Genomic DNA, 15611 nt, shown 5'->3' on the forward strand with positions numbered 1-15611 from the left:
TTAGATAGATAGATAGATAGATAGATAGATAGATAGATAGATAGATAGATATAGATAGATGATAGATATAGATAGATGATATAGATAGATGATAGATTAGATAGATAGATAGATAGATAGATAGATAGATAGATAGATGATAGATGATAGATAGATAGATAGATTTAGATAATGATAGATAGATATCTTTATTGTCATAGTCCCATACAGAACAATGAAATTGAAAAACTACATAAAACATTCAAAAACCCCTAAAAACTCTAAAACCCCATTTTAAAATACACTATACCATAGAGACCCCTTATGCTGCGTTTAGAACCAGAATTGCATTTGCAAAGAAACTGTTTCTCAGGCAGCTAGTCCTGGCCTTTATAACCCTATACCTTCTTCCAGAAGGCAGAAGCTGAAAGAGATCGTTTCCGGGGTGCGTGCGTACTATCCTGCGCTATCTCTGCCGCTTTCTTATGGCACCTGGCAGCATAGATTTGATCTAAGGTGGGAAGAGTGCACCCAATTATTCTCTATGCAGTCTTTACAACCCTGGATAGCATTGTTTTTTCCCTGGCCGTGCAGCTCCCAAACCACACACACACACACAGACCATAACCCAGGCATAGGCAAACTCCGGCCCTCCAGATGTTTGGGACTACAATTCCCATCATCCCTGACCACTGGTCCTGTTAGCTAGGGGTGATGGGAATTGTAGTACCAAACATCTGGAAGGCGGGAGTTTGTCTATGCCTGGCATAACCTGATGTCACATATCTCAGGGTATGGTCTGAAGACATGCGAAGCCACCAACTAACTAAAGCCATCAAATCTAACACGCAGGGCAGGGTCACTTTAAAATGTATAATCCAGTATTTAATTAATTTCTATTAATAATTGTATTAATTAGATATGAATTGGCATTGTTATAATGGGGCTATTATTGGAATAATATTGGAAAACTAATTTTAACAAAAATGAAAAAAAATGCCTTTAGTCTATCTGGCAACTAAGTTCATTTTGGGGCAGAACTTTGAATGATTTCTAGTCCATCTTTGCATTAATTTCTTCCACCACCAAAGGAGGAAGCCCAATCTTAGCTTTCATTAAAAAAGAAGCATGAATCAGACTTGTATAAAGTTAGAAAGCAAAAAGTGAAGGCAATGTTCTAAGCCTTATTAGACAGATAGGGAGATGCTGTTGTCTCCAAGGACACTTAATGACTGCTGCTAAGAATTCAGAAGGAATGTGAAGCATTTCCTGTCTCTTCCTCGCTGAAGGGCTTAGCTCTTGTAGGGAAAATGATGTCTTGTACCTTTAATAGCTGTACATCTGGCACAAATTTTTTAAAAAGGAAGCCTTTGGACCTTACACTTCTGCACAGCAGCTTGTAAAATTATGAATGCTGAAACTGTTTTGCCAGGAATGAATTTTTTATGAACTAAAATGTTCACTGGACAAACATGAACTAAACTAGTCCGTTTTGTAAAAGGACGAACATGAACCGGAACTAATTCATTTTGGGGCAGAATAAGCTTGAACTAGAACTTGAATTAGAACTAGTTCCTTTCAAGCAACTGGTTTACTCGGAAGAAAGTCTTACGGAGCTCAGACACAATCATATGGCTTGCTATTCATCCCCATCTGTCAGGTACCTCTGCCCTGAACTTGTGTGTATTCCCCAACACTTATTGAAGCACAGAAATACGTACACACAAATACATAGAATCACAGGACTGTAGAGTCGAAGGGACCCTGAGGATCATCTAAGTCCAACTCTCTGCAACGCAGAAATATGTGGATGTGGGGATCAAACCTGCAACCTTGACGTTATCAGTACCATGCTCTAACCAGCTGAGCTATCCAGGCTAAAATATTAGGCCAAAGGTCAGAATCCTTGAAAATGTCCTAGAAAGCTTTTTTTAAAAGTTTTTTAGATATCTAGTTCCTAAAACTATAAATGTAAACTTGCCATCATGTAGGTACCTAGGAAAATATCAGAAGCCACATTTCCCAGGTGGTGGTGGCCTTCCATCACACTATATCCTTCCAACATCCAACAAAATTATGGAAAATTGGCATACATTACAAATGTACTTCATAGCTGACACAGGATTCAGCTTTTTAAATCCCAGAATTACAATTTGTTTCCCTGCCTTTTTCTTTTCTTTTCTTTCGCTTGAAGCCTACGTGTTTCTATCCAATCTCCGTGCTTCTCTCTTCCTCCTCCTCTTGCATGCTCTTTCCTGATCATATAAATAAACAAGCAGCCAAACTTACCTATTGGATTTATCTCCCTCCGTTGCAGCCTGAGCTCAGGTTGGCATAAATATTTTCCCAACTATTCTGCTGGAAAAACGTGGCTGGCGCAAGGTCACTTAGCAGGGCAGCCATGCCCGGCCTGCTGTTTGGAACCAGAAATCCCAAAGCCCAGGCAGTACAGCAAATACTGCATGCTCCGATGACATCTGAATTGGACTTTTGTAAACGTGCTCTACAATTCAGAAACTTCAAGTGGAAGTGCAGTCTACATATTACAGGCTGGCGTTGAGAAAGGCTGATATAGGGACTTGAACCCAGTTTTCCTTCTCCCAAATCCAGTATTCTAACCTCTATACCACAGTAGCTGAATCTTATAGACGCAGAACTGATTAGGCAAAGTACATATTTGCAGGTTTATATAACTAGCATAATTTATTCCAAGTGCAGAAGCTGAGTTTCCTTGGCATACAGTTTGTAATTTTATTTCAGGCACTGATCACCCTGATGAATTGTTATCTTCCCAACACTGCTTAAAACCAAGAGAGGTTATTTCTTCGAATTTTTTTTTTAAAAAGGGAGTGGGGTAGCAGTGTAGGGACGGGGTGGGGAGAAATTAAATAAATCCAGAAACAGAAGTATTTTTATAGAGCAAAAATACATACACAGATACAGATAAATTTGTTTTTAATAAAGGAGTTAATTTTCTTTCAATCCTATATAAAACAATAGCAATTAAAAACTTCATTTCTGAAAGTAAAATATTTACATATGAACAAGGAACTGTGCAAAATTTACATGAAAATAAAATGGAAAGACAGGATTTTTATTCCCTAAAAGACGAAATAAAAAGGTGTAACAGTTTGTAGGGTGTTTGATAAAAATACTGATCAGCATTCAGTTTACACACAAAAAGAGTTAAGGTGCAATCCACCGGAAACGCTTCTCGCACAAGGCTCCCTTGAAACCCAATGCCAGTTCATGTCGCAGAGCTCCCTTCGCTTCAACAGGATTTGCGCAAGAAGTGTTCACGGTGGCCCCTGCCCTTAAAATCTAACATGAGAGTTCACACAAAGAAAGCCGACATATTTACAGTCATAAAAGTACTATCAATAGACAATTTAATACAATAACCTCTGAAAATATAAAGAACCAATTAGTATATTTGTAATAAAAAAATAGGTACAAAGAGGGGAATTTTGCTCTGGACGTCTTTAAAGTAAGCCCATAGCTTGCATACAGTCTTTTAGCAAAATAATTATAGTTTACATAGCCATTTTTTTTTAATGTTATGTGCCAAAAATTATGTACATTTACTGACAAAATACACCAACCATTTTTCAACACTTGATTTCACACTGAGAAACTGTCTTTTTTGATGATTCCTCTCAACTTTGATTTTTATTTAATCTAAGCTTTCACTTTCGCTAAAAAACACAGTGCAAGTAAAATATATTTATGCTGAAAAGGTTTTTTCTTTTTTTCCTTTTTCCATTTTTTGTTTTAAACTTTACAGCTTTACAAACTATAGCAAATAAAATGCATTTCTTTTTTTTCTTTTTCTATTTTTACAGATGCTGATACAACATTCAGAAGTAACCCTCCTTTGTGGGCCTTCAGAGTGGGGGGTTGCCTCTAATAAGCGATAATAACAAGATTAAAAGAATTGAGGTTACGCTTAAAATTAAGTGTAATCTAGGATCTGAACAATTTTGGGCAGGAAAAGATAAATATTTATTAAAATCAGTTCGCTTTGCTAACTGACTCCATTTAAAAGCTAAAATAAAATGAGGTCATCTGCTGTAGACATATACCTATATAATCGATCTCGTTAAGTAAAACTGAACTAAAATGCACAATTAATGTTGAAATTGCTACAGGATCTGACACAGAGTAGCTGGTTATTTGCTAAACGGTTCCATCAGTCTCTATAATATGGCTTGTTTGGCAAGAAGGCCACTCAATCAAAGAGATGAGTTAAACTTTAAATTGTCCTCTTATCGACTCCTCAGGCCTTTGCAAGTCTCCTTACTGTCAAAGAAAGGGATCTCTCTCTTACACCAAAGAGTTTATAATAAATGGGACTAGAAAACGGTTCCTTGTAAAGAGGTGGTTGTCTCAGAGTGGTGGTGGTGATGGTTTGTTGATGGGGTGGGTGTTTTTTTTAAACAGTATCCCATATGCTCGTTACAAAAAGGCGTAATCTGCAAATATATATAAAAAAAAGTGTCCCCAGGTGTCTTCTCCGCCAAAAATACCTTGATGTTCTCCACTTTTTTTACTTAAGGAATGCTTTGTATAGCAATAGTGAATGGCTTGTCTCTCGCTCATTTTCTAAACATAATATGAGGTCCCTGAGGTTCACCCGCGTTATCCTTTGTCGTGTAAACTGCCTGGCTGTTCCGACTCCAGAGCTGCCTGCCACTGCCACACTCGTGCTGGATCCCTGAAAACAGAAAGAAGAGAAGTTAGTTTATTTTCCAAGCCCTCAGAGAAGCATTGGAGGCGGCGGCGGCAGAAGCTGTATGGAATACAGTGTATGTGAACAGGGCAATGGGTTAGTTCTCTGAGCTAGCAGTATAGCTGAATAACCTAGACAGCATCTTAAAAAGCAGAGACATCACCTTGCCGACAAAGGCCCATATAGTTAATGCTATGGTCTTCCCAGTAGTGATGTAAGGAAGTGAGAACTGGACCATAAAGAAGGCTGATCGCCAAAGAATTGATGCTTTTCAGTTATGGTGCTGGAGGAGACTCTTGAGAGTCCCATGGACTGCAAGAAGATGAAACCTATCCATTCTGAAGGAAACCAGCCCTGAGTGCTCACTGGAAGGACACATCCTGAAGCTGAGACTCCAATACTTTGGCCATCTCATGAGAAGAGAAGACTCCCTGGAAAAGACCCTGATGTTGGGAAAGATGGAGGGCACAAGGAGAAGGGGACGACAGAGGACGAGATGGTTGGACAGTGTTCTCGAAGCTACGAGCATGAGTTTGACCAAACTGCGGAAGGCAGTGGAAGACAGGAGTGCCTGGCGTGCTGTGGTCCATGGGGTCACGAAGAGTCAGACACGACTAAACAACAACAACAATCTCTTAGAAAGTTTCCTCTATGTCAGGGATGGGAAGCTTAAATGGCTTCAGCCCTATATACTCGAAGGAGCATCTCCACCCCAATCGTTCAGCCCATACTCTGAGGTCCAAGTTCCGAGGTTACAATGAACCAGGCAGAGGGCCCTCTTGGTATGATGATGATGATGATGATGATGATGATGATGATGATGATGATTTATTTATTTATTATTTATACCCCGCCCATCTGGCGGGTTTCCCCAGCCACTCTGAGCGGCTCCCAACATAATATATAAAAAAGCGACAAAACATCAAACATTCAAACCTTCCCAAAACAGGGCTGCCTCCAGATGTTTTCTAAAAGTCAGAGCTGAACGATGGGGGTGGAGACGCTCCTTCAGGTATACTGGGCTGAGGCTGTTTACGGCTTTAAAGGTCAGCATCACACTTTGAATTGTGCTCGGAAACATACAGGCACACAGGTAGTTGTGCCTGCCCTGTGGAATGCCCTCCCATCAGATGTCAAGGAAATAAACAATCCTTGACTTTTAGAAGACACCTGAAGGAAGGACTGGATAGGGGAGTTTTTAACTCACTCATAGAACTCTAGCCCAATGGTTGCCATTAATTTGATTCTGAATTGATTCAGAATCTGCCAACTTCGTTTACTCGATGCCAACTTCGTTTACTCGATGGCCCTTGTGGTCTCTTCCAACTCTATGATTTTCGAATGAATTGATTTTAGAATGTATTTCAATTAATTGACTGTGGTTTTATGTAAACTGTGTTACTTTTACTGTTGTTAGCCACTCTGAGCCCGGCTTCGGCTGGGGAGGGCAGGATATAAATTTAAAAAAATATTATTATTCACGTTTGATGTTTTACTGTGTTTAATTTGTTGGAAGCCACCCAGAGTGGCTGGAGCAACTCAGTCAGGTGAGTGGCTTATAAATATGTTGTTGTTGTTAGCTATTATAGCTAGTTCTTCCCACCTACAGTTCCTGTTTGCTGCCTCTTCTGCAAATGCCTTCTAGGTTCCTTGCCATTTCTGCAGCCCCCTTTCAGTAAAGTAGCTTTCATTTCTTATCCTGACAACAACCCAGTAAAGTGATTAGACCGCAGGACTCTCTGCGTGACTTTTATGGTAATACAAATGACTTGGCTCAAGGCTCTCTAAATGGACAGGTTTCAGCTTGGCCCTACCTAAAACAAACAACACTTTATATTTACTATTACACCAGACTGGCTCCAGGGTGCGTGAGCATCCATCAACATTTTAGAAGACCTCTGGACTTTTATCCCACCTCGCGTAGTGGTCAATTTGTTTGTTTGTTTGTTTTACTGGAGTAATTTCTACCCTGAACTTTGTGTATCAAGAGAGATGTGCAAGGTGGCTTGTAACAATAAAAAGAGTGATGCGAAAATAATTAAAGCCATTAAAACAGAAATAAAATGGGGAACAGAGACAGAAGGTAAAAAGCTAATGCAATTTTGCAGAACGCTAAAGACATGAACAGCACAGATTAAATACCTGCTGGCATAGAACTGAAACATTCTTAGACTGATGCTACTCTGCTTTAGCATCAGAGGGCCAACATCTGTTTCATAAGTCATTATAAAGACACACTCATAGGGGCAACATTATCCAGGGGACGTCTGTCCCCAGACACCCAAAGCATCATGGGAACACGGAATCCACATAGGAGTCGGAGGAAAACTAAGGCACATTCTGTGAATTTCGATCCTCTGGGGTGTCTTTTTAACGAGCACTGAACATTCATTTTTGTAGTATTATGTACAAGGTAAATGAGGCGACATAACAATTTCCGGGTCTTCAGGGAATGGAATCCTGCAACTACTGGATGATTCCCCTCGCCGCCACCCCGATAGTGAGAATGCTTCATGATGTTATCGCCCAGCAAAGGCCTACCTATGAGTACATCTATAGCACTTAGAATCATAGAATTGTAGAGTTGGAAGAGACCCAATGGTCATCTAGTCCAGGCATAGGCAAACTCAGCCCTCCAGATGTTTTGGGACTACAACTCCCATCATCCCTGACCACTTGTCCTGTTGGCTAGGGATGATGGGAGTTGTAGTCCCAAAACATCTGGAGGGCTGAGTTTGCCTATGCCTGATCTAGTCCAACCCCTACAATGCAGGAACCTCAGCTAAACCATCCATGAGAGATGGCCAATTCAACCTCTGCTTAGAAACCTCCAACGAAGAAGGTCTTTGAAGAGAACAGAAGTTATCTGGCTCGCTGCAAGAGTCTCAGCTTTCTGCTTCCAAAGAGGTCAGGCCTATATTCAAGCTGGGGCTGATGAGAGTTGCAGTCCAAAATATCTCAAGGGTACCGGGTTGGCGAAGGCTGGCCTAAGCAAATGCCAAAAGGGAGTGGTGGGCCCAAGATTTGCAAATCTTACAGTGGCAGTAAAAAGCTGAGTGCCCGAGTCAGTTAAGGGTCAGAGACTGGGGAGCTCTGGTTATCGCTATCACTGGCATTATAAGCTGAATGTATGGATGTGGCAAGACATTGAACCTGTGCTGTAAGATATCAGCCCATTCGAAGCCAACGCAGATCTGCTTGTAAAAGCCACAAAGCACAAGGTGAACTTGAGGCACAAGCAGTTGTTTGGGGAAGGTACAAAAAATTCCCTCGGTCCCTGGTCTCCACCCACATCTCAGCTTCTATACAGCCCAGGAAGCCAACCGGACGCTTTCAACCAGCCTAGATAGTTTACAGCCAGCTTCAGTGACCAGCTTATGATATGAAAAACTATTCAAATAGATGGTGCCCCATGTTTACAGCCTTTTATGAGCACAGCCCTTTTGGCTAAGAGCATGACCATTTTGCAAATACTGTACTTTTCCGTGTGTAAGACAAGTTTTTTTACTGTAAAATAATGTTCAAAATCGGGGCTCGTCTTATACATGGGTAGTGCAAAGAGGGGGACGGGCGATTGGTTGCAGCCGTGAGCAGAAGGTTGACAGCGGCAACTGGGTGGGTGATTGGTGGCTGCAGCAAGGGCTGCTGTGGATTGGCTTATGCTGCGGCAATTGTGCATGCGCTTCCTGGCTGCTGGGCAGATGCTTTTTGGCTTTTGTGATGCATGGGGGCGTCTTAAACACAGAAAAATATGGTGAATGTCAGGCAGAAGCAACTGCTCCAATCCACAATAAACATGACTATCAGTTACTGAGGGCAAATTTGTTTAACAGTATACTATTTAGCAAAAGCTCTGCATTTTTTAAAAGGGGGGTGAAAGGAACAGCAGGGGCTATAATGGCACAGTTTTGGAAGTCATATACTAAGATTACATCACTTCTCATATTGTGTTGTTGCTGTTGTTGTTGTTGTTTATTGAATTTGCATACCGCCCTTCATCCGCAGATTAAGACTACAGAAGCAGCACATAGCTTTTGTTTCGTAAAATAATTACTAAAAGGTAAGTCAACTTAACAAAAACAAAGGATATGAGTGAGTTATCGCATCGGAAGAGACAGGAGGTTTTGCAGTATCTCCTCATTGTCTTGGAATGCATGTGGAGAGGCAGTAATGAGCTGAGACCAGCAGGTGGCATATATAGACCAGAGAATTTGTCTCTGCTCTGATTTTTCTATATTAAAAAGAAGAAGAAGAAGAACCAAGGGAGATATACCACCTGGAAAGACTGCTAATTGGTGTACAAGTTGAAGTTGCAGTTTGCACAAACTGAGCAGCTGCGGTTTAGTACCATTTGCCTTAGCAGGGTCATATTTGAGAAAAATATTAGGATTATTTTTTTAGTGCACAGTGGTACTGTCCTCCCACTCTTTGACCTTCCTTTCCTGATACACTGTAGTGCCCCAGCAGGGTCCCGTTCATTCACCGCTCCAGCCCCCAGGATCACGATCCATCTGCCCCCTCCTTCTTCAATGTGCAGCCTCGTCTAACAGTGTGACCAAAGGCTCACATACCTCAAATCTATCCCTGCCAAATTCTTCACTCCAAGCCCCTTGCTTTAGACAGGACCACCCCGCTTCCAGAAAGCAACGTGCTTAAAAGTACAGTGGTACCTCAGGTTAAGTACTTAATTCGTTCCGGAGGTCCGTTCTTAACCTGAAACTGTTCTTAACCTGAAGCACCACTTTAGCTAATGGGGCCTCCTGCTGCTGCCACGCCGCTGGAGCACAATTTCTGTTCTCATCCTCAAGCAAAGTTCTTAACCTGAAGCACTATTTCTGGGTTAGCTGAGTCTGTAACCTGAACTGTATGTAACCTGAGGTACCACTGTAGAAACAAACTCAAAAGGCTTGAGAAACATTGCATATATCTGCCCAAATACCGACTCAAGGTACAAATTAATTTGTCCAGGTAAAACCTGGGCTTTTGACATCATCTTGGATATTGAACATCATATCCACAAGCTAATTGTGCAATTACATTTTCTTGGCTCCCCCCCCCCCTTTTCCTTTTTTTGCTTTGCTTACAGGTGACTTATTAAGGTCCGACATTCCTTGGATATCAGCACGCTTGTCTGATCGGAACCAGTTTTGGTAATACTGCTTTAACTGCAAGAAAAACGCCCCCACCATGTGTGCATGCACCAAGAGAGAGACAAGGGGAGCTCAGTTTAAAAATGTCAACTGCAGCAGCAGCAGCAGCAGCAGCTGCTGCGAGTCAATTAGATCCAAAGCAGCTGGTTCTTAATTAAGCAAACAAAAGCTTCGATTTAGGACATTTGGCTATCCAGTAACAGATTAAACTAAGGTAACTAAATTGATCACAGTTTGCTGATATGCAAACAAGAATTTCTAATGAATGGAAAACAGATTCCATATACTGAAGGGCATATGAAGTGAAATGTTTGTGTGTACTGTGGTACCTCCGGTTATGAACTGAAATTCGTTCTGGAGGTCCGTTTTTAAGCCGAAACAGCTTGTAACATGAGGTGCGCTTTTGCTAATAGTGCCTCCTGCTGCTGCCGTCACGCGACTTCCGCTCGCATCCCAGGGCAAAGTTCGCAACCTGGAGCATCTACTTCCAGGTTAGCGGAGCTCATAAACCGAAGCATTCGCAAGGAGGACAGTACGTAACACGAGATCCCACTGTATGCCTGTAGGTGTGTGTGTGTGTGTGTGTGTGTGTGTGTGTGTGTGAGAGAGAGAGAGAGAGAGAGAGAGAGAGAGAGAGAGAGAGAGAGAGAGAGATCCTAATAGCCCACATAGTATTTTAAATCTACCTTGGATAAATATGTAGGAACTAAATGAAACTGCTTTCAGACACAGCAATGTAGGTCCACTTAGCAGTGACCTGCCCCTGGAGAGGAACAACTGTGGTAGGGCTTCATGATACAATGTACTTGGGGGACCAATGCTATACTCAGGTATTGGGGAACCTCCAGTCCAGGGTCCAAAGGCACCCTCCAGAAATCTCTGACTGGCCTTTGAGACTCTGGCTAAGCCATGCTCCCTCACCCAGGCAATCCTGCTTCGGGTCCTCAGCTGCTTTTGCCTGGCTGGCACTGGGCTAAGACTCTTGCTTGCCTGAATGAAGAGATGTGTGAACGTTAAAGGTAAAGGGACCCCTGACCATTAGGTCCAGTCGTGACTCATCTCGCTTTATTGGCCGAGGGAGCTGGTGTACAGCTTCCGGGTCATGTGGCCAACATGACTAAGCCGCTTCTGGCAAACCAGAGCAGCACAGAGAAATGCCCCCGCCGGAGCGGTACCTATTTATCTACTTGCACTTTGACGTGCTTTCGAACTGCTAGGTTGGCAGGGGCAGGGACTGAGCAACGGGAGCTCACCCCATCGCGGGGATTCGAACCGCCAACCTTCTGATCGGCAAGCCCTAGGCTCTGTGGTTTAACCCACAGCACCACCCGCGTCCCATGTGAACATTTATCTCCCATTTATACTGTACCGAAGAAAGCAAGCTTCACACCCATTGCTCCACCCATTTTTGCCCCTGGCACCACCCACCACTGGAACGTGGCCTGCTGCATGGAGCAGACTTCCAAAATGACGCAATGGGCATATTGAAGTCCTTCTCTTTAACGGTATCCTTATCCTGAACGAACTAAAAAAGAAGGATCACTTCTGCACCTCCAATCAGGGAGTAGGTGCTATTGCTCAATAAAAACTAAACATTCTTCTTTACCCAGGCCTTTGGCAATTAAATAATCTTTGGTTTGTTAAATGTATATGGGGGGGGGCAGTTATCATGATTGTTTTATTATTATGCTGTGTATTCTGTTTTTTATTATGCTGCATAAATTATGTTCTTAATGTTGTGCACCGCCCTGGGATCTTTGGATAAAGGGTGGTATATAAATTGTAGTAGTAATAGTAATTATTATTATTATTATTATTATTATTCTGACTGATAGGGTTTGAGAGCAAGTTTACTGGTAAGGTTTGGAAGTAAATTGTTTTAGGCTCCGATCCTAAGAAGACCTAACTAGGGAGTAAGCCCAACTGAACACAGCTTACTTCTAAATTTGCTCAGCACACCTAATGGACTTAGACACAATGAATGCTATTTTGGATCACTGCTCCAAGTTTGAGTAATGATAATTTTATTGCATTCCCTATTTTTCCACATCTTTCTACGTGCTACTACTGCTGAGAACGCAACTTAAGTTTTTAAAATTAAGTAAGCTTTGAGCTTGATTTAACTCAATTCCCTTCTCCCCAGGACTTCATAGACACAGTCCCATGCAATTCACTGCAGTGCCCTTTTAGATATGGGTGTTTAGACTCAAATGGATTTATAAAACCTATGTAAATGCTTTTCAGATTTACAAAAGCTATGTAAGATTTATAAAATATTTACTAGTAACAATATAAACACACGCCAGAGAAACTTGCAGCTTCTAGAAAGGGGGAATTTTGCAGAGATATTTCTAGATAGGCTTATCAGCTTCTGCACTTTCATTTTGTGCCTTCAACCAGGACCAGTCCTACTGTAAAAAAAAAAAGTGAGACTACTACCTCAAGCAGCTGATTTTGGGCAACAATTTAGTTAATTCATTGCTGTTGTATATTTTACTGCAGGAAGGGGAAAGAGCTGCTTATGGGATTTTCTACCCCATGTGCCAAAATAATTTTTGTTGGCCTTTGGGGTAATGGTAAAGGTAAAAGGAGCCCTGACCATTAGGTCGAGTCGCAGACGACTCTGCGGTTGCGGCGCTCATCTCGCTTTATTGGCCGAGGGAGCCGGCATACAGCTTCCGGGTCATGTGGCCAGCATGACTAAGCCACTTCTGGCGAACCAGAGCAGCGCACGGAAATGCTCTTTACCTTCCCGCAGGAGTGGTACCTATTTATCTACTTGCACTTTGATGTGCTTTCGAACTGCTAGGTTGGCAGGAGCAGGGACCGAGCAACAGGAGCTCACCCCGTCTACTACTGTCTCATACTGTGCAACTGCCGCTCTGCCCCAGGCAGGAATTCAACAGGTTCCACTAATACACACTACAGAACTAGAAGAGTGCATCTGCTCAATTTCTGCCTCTAATTAAAGTCTCCGTTAGAAGAGAAAATGGAAACTTGTTTCAATGAGTGTTATCCAAATTGCTATTCGCAGGAAAGCCTGCAACATGAAAATCATCTTTGTCAAGAGCTATGCGGAAGAAGATGAACTTCAAAGCCCATTTTCTTCTTCCACTGCTGCTATAGCAATAAAGAAAACAAATTGGCAGAGATATCTGCTTTTATATTAATAAAGGTTTTCTGTGAGGCATCTGGAATTGCAGATCAGATATATTGAGGCTCCAACCCTTTGTTTAAGGGAACTACAACCATTATGAAGCATTCCAGAGGTTACATCTCACACACAAAATGCCAACTTTATATCCTGTTTCACATCAAGAAAGATTATTATTTTTTGCACATTCTGCACCACTAAGAAAAGACAGATGAAGAAAAGAATCTGCTCCAACACATCTTGAAATTATCAGTCCAAAGACATTGAGATCAACTCAACAGTAAAGCCTCTTAAAATATTATGCCTGTCAGAACTTACACAGTTGTAAGAAAGAACATGGCAGATAGGTTTAAAGAAATTTAAGATATATAGTAAAAGGCACCCAAGGGTAATTAAATGATGTGCAGCAGGGGGGCAGGAAAATGTATCAGCAATGAGACTTGCAACTTGCATAGGTGGTGCACGCTTTGTTAAACTTGGGGTGGCTAATTCTAACTCTTACACCCGCAACAAGAAAATCTGTGTTGGGCAATTTCAGTTTAGTCTGAAACTGCACCAGAGCTATCAGAAGTCTAGGATCCAATGATGTACAAACAGAGTTGTAGTCTTGTACCTCTGTCCCTGATCCAGAGCCTGGGGAATCCACTTTCCTCTTCTTTCTGGGTCCTATTGCAGCCAAGGCAGTCAAGTTGGCATCCCTCTGTCTCATTTGTGCTAGTTCCTGTTGCTGCATCTGTGTTTGGCAAAACAGAAAAAGTCACCGTTTTCCTTGGTGTTTTTACTCTCTACTGTGCTAGTTTTGGAACGCAGTCATTATTACGCAGGTGAAAATGTAACAAATGCAGCACTGAGACGATAAATACGACAGGCGGTTTGGGGGGGGGAAACATACCTCCTTGGCTTTCTGTTTCAACCTAAGCTGCTCTGGGTCTTCTTGTCTAGATCGAGACTGTGTTGATGAAGAATTTCAAAGTGGCAGCAGGGAGAAGGAGAGGAGAGACAAAGTAAGGAAAAAAAGAGAATAAATCAGAGACATTTTAAAAATGTGTACTTGGCTATAACATATGTTTCGTATTTTAACTATATTCCAAACATAGATTAATGAGTTATTAGTTATTGCATTCATCTTGCACTTAATCCTACAAGGAGCTCAAGGTGGTATACATGGTCCCCCCCCCCCCATTTAATCTCCACAACGACCCTGTGAGGTAGGTGAGAAAGCTGAGGATTAGAGGCACTGACTGGCCCAGTTTCACCCACAGCGCTTCATGGCCAAGTAGGGATTTGAACCCTGGTCTCCTAGGTCCTAGTCCAACCCTAACACATGCTCAGATTTTCAAATTTAAGATGATGAGCTACCACACTGGTGGCTGGGAGAGTGAGGAAGAAACAGACTGGGTCCAGCCAAATACCCAGGCACCCACCTCAAGCTCTGGCATAGTTCTATTTAAGAAAGAAAGGAGTCTGAATGGAGGGTTTTCCCCTTTCTCTTGATAATTCCTTGGTGATTTCTGGTGTCCGGAGGACTTCAGATCCAATGAACCTAATATAGGTATTCTGATCTCCTAGCAAATTGTGGAACTCAATGGGTCTCACGCTTTGGGTATGAGACAGGATGCTGGCCTCTCCATTATACACAGCAATGAAGTCTAGCAGTTACTTATTTTTCACACTTGTATCTTGGCTCTTCCGTGAAGGATCCGAGAGTGGCATACAGGGGGTTATCCGTTGAAGGAGCGTCTCCACCCCCATCGTTCAGCCTGGACACTGAGGTCCAGCTCCGATGGCCTTCTGGTGGTTCCCTCACTGTGAGAAGTGAGGTTACAGGGTATGAGGCAGAGGGAGTTCTCGGTAGTGGCACCAGCCCTGTAGAATGCCCTCTCATCAGATGTCAAGGAAATAAACAACGAACTTTTAGAAGACATCTGAAGGCAGCCCTGTTTAGGGAACTTTTTAATGTTTGATGTTTTATCATATTTTTAGTATTCTGTTGGGAGCCACCCAGAAATATTATTATTATTATTATTATTATTATTATTATTATTATTATTATTATTGATTATCCTCACAACCCTGTGGGTTGAGAAACATGTGTAAAATTTCCAGTTGTGCAATGGAACTTTCTCTTCCTCTGCAGGCCCTGCACACCCACAAAATCTGCTCCTGGGGGGCTGCAGGACGATCTGGGGGACAGCACAGGGAAAGGAGAGGACAAGGAAGTTAGTAGAGTGCAAGTGGAACTCTGCTAACGCAGTGTTGGGTATCACCCACGGTGACTGGCCTAAAGTCACCCAGGGAGTTTTGTGGCTCGGTTCAGATTCAAACCAAGCAGCAAAGCTCTCACTGGATTTGCTCCTCCATAAGGAGAAAGCAGGAGGTTCCACGCTACCCCTTTTGTGCCTGGTTTTACAAAATGCATTTGCATGGGGCATTTTGCTTCTCTTTGAGCCATCATTGAGAGTGCAAAATGTTATTCGGTTCAATCTCCCCGTTCAAGGGAGTACAAAGCGTTTTCCACTTCAGTTTCTGGGTTACAGTTCTAGGCCGGGATCCAAGGAGCCCACTTAGACCTGAGGAAGTATTCCCATCCACACCAGAA

The 15611-nt window shown here is 42.3% G+C and overlaps 1 protein-coding gene across 4 annotated transcripts in view; it reads right to left on the reverse strand.

The window, feature by feature from the left end:
• Positions 1–2917: 2917 nt before the first annotated feature.
• TAF4 (TATA-box binding protein associated factor 4) overlaps positions 2918–15611 on the reverse strand; it is a 78680-nt gene continuing 65986 nt past the window's right edge. For all 4 annotated transcript variants that reach the window (XM_077929348.1, XM_077929346.1, XM_077929347.1 and 1 more), the window contains 3 exons: positions 13905–13961; positions 13626–13745; positions 2918–4693 (listed from right to left, as the gene is read on the reverse strand). In XM_077929348.1, coding sequence (XP_077785474.1) covers positions 4526–4693; positions 13626–13745; positions 13905–13961 — 345 coding nt within the window. In that variant the 3' untranslated portion in view covers positions 2918–4525. The remainder of the gene's footprint in view (positions 4694–13625; positions 13746–13904; positions 13962–15611) is intronic.

Source organism: Podarcis muralis, chromosome 5 (genome assembly GCF_964188315.1).
Source record: "Podarcis muralis chromosome 5, rPodMur119.hap1.1, whole genome shotgun sequence".
Lineage (NCBI taxonomy): Eukaryota > Metazoa > Chordata > Lepidosauria > Squamata > Lacertidae > Podarcis > Podarcis muralis.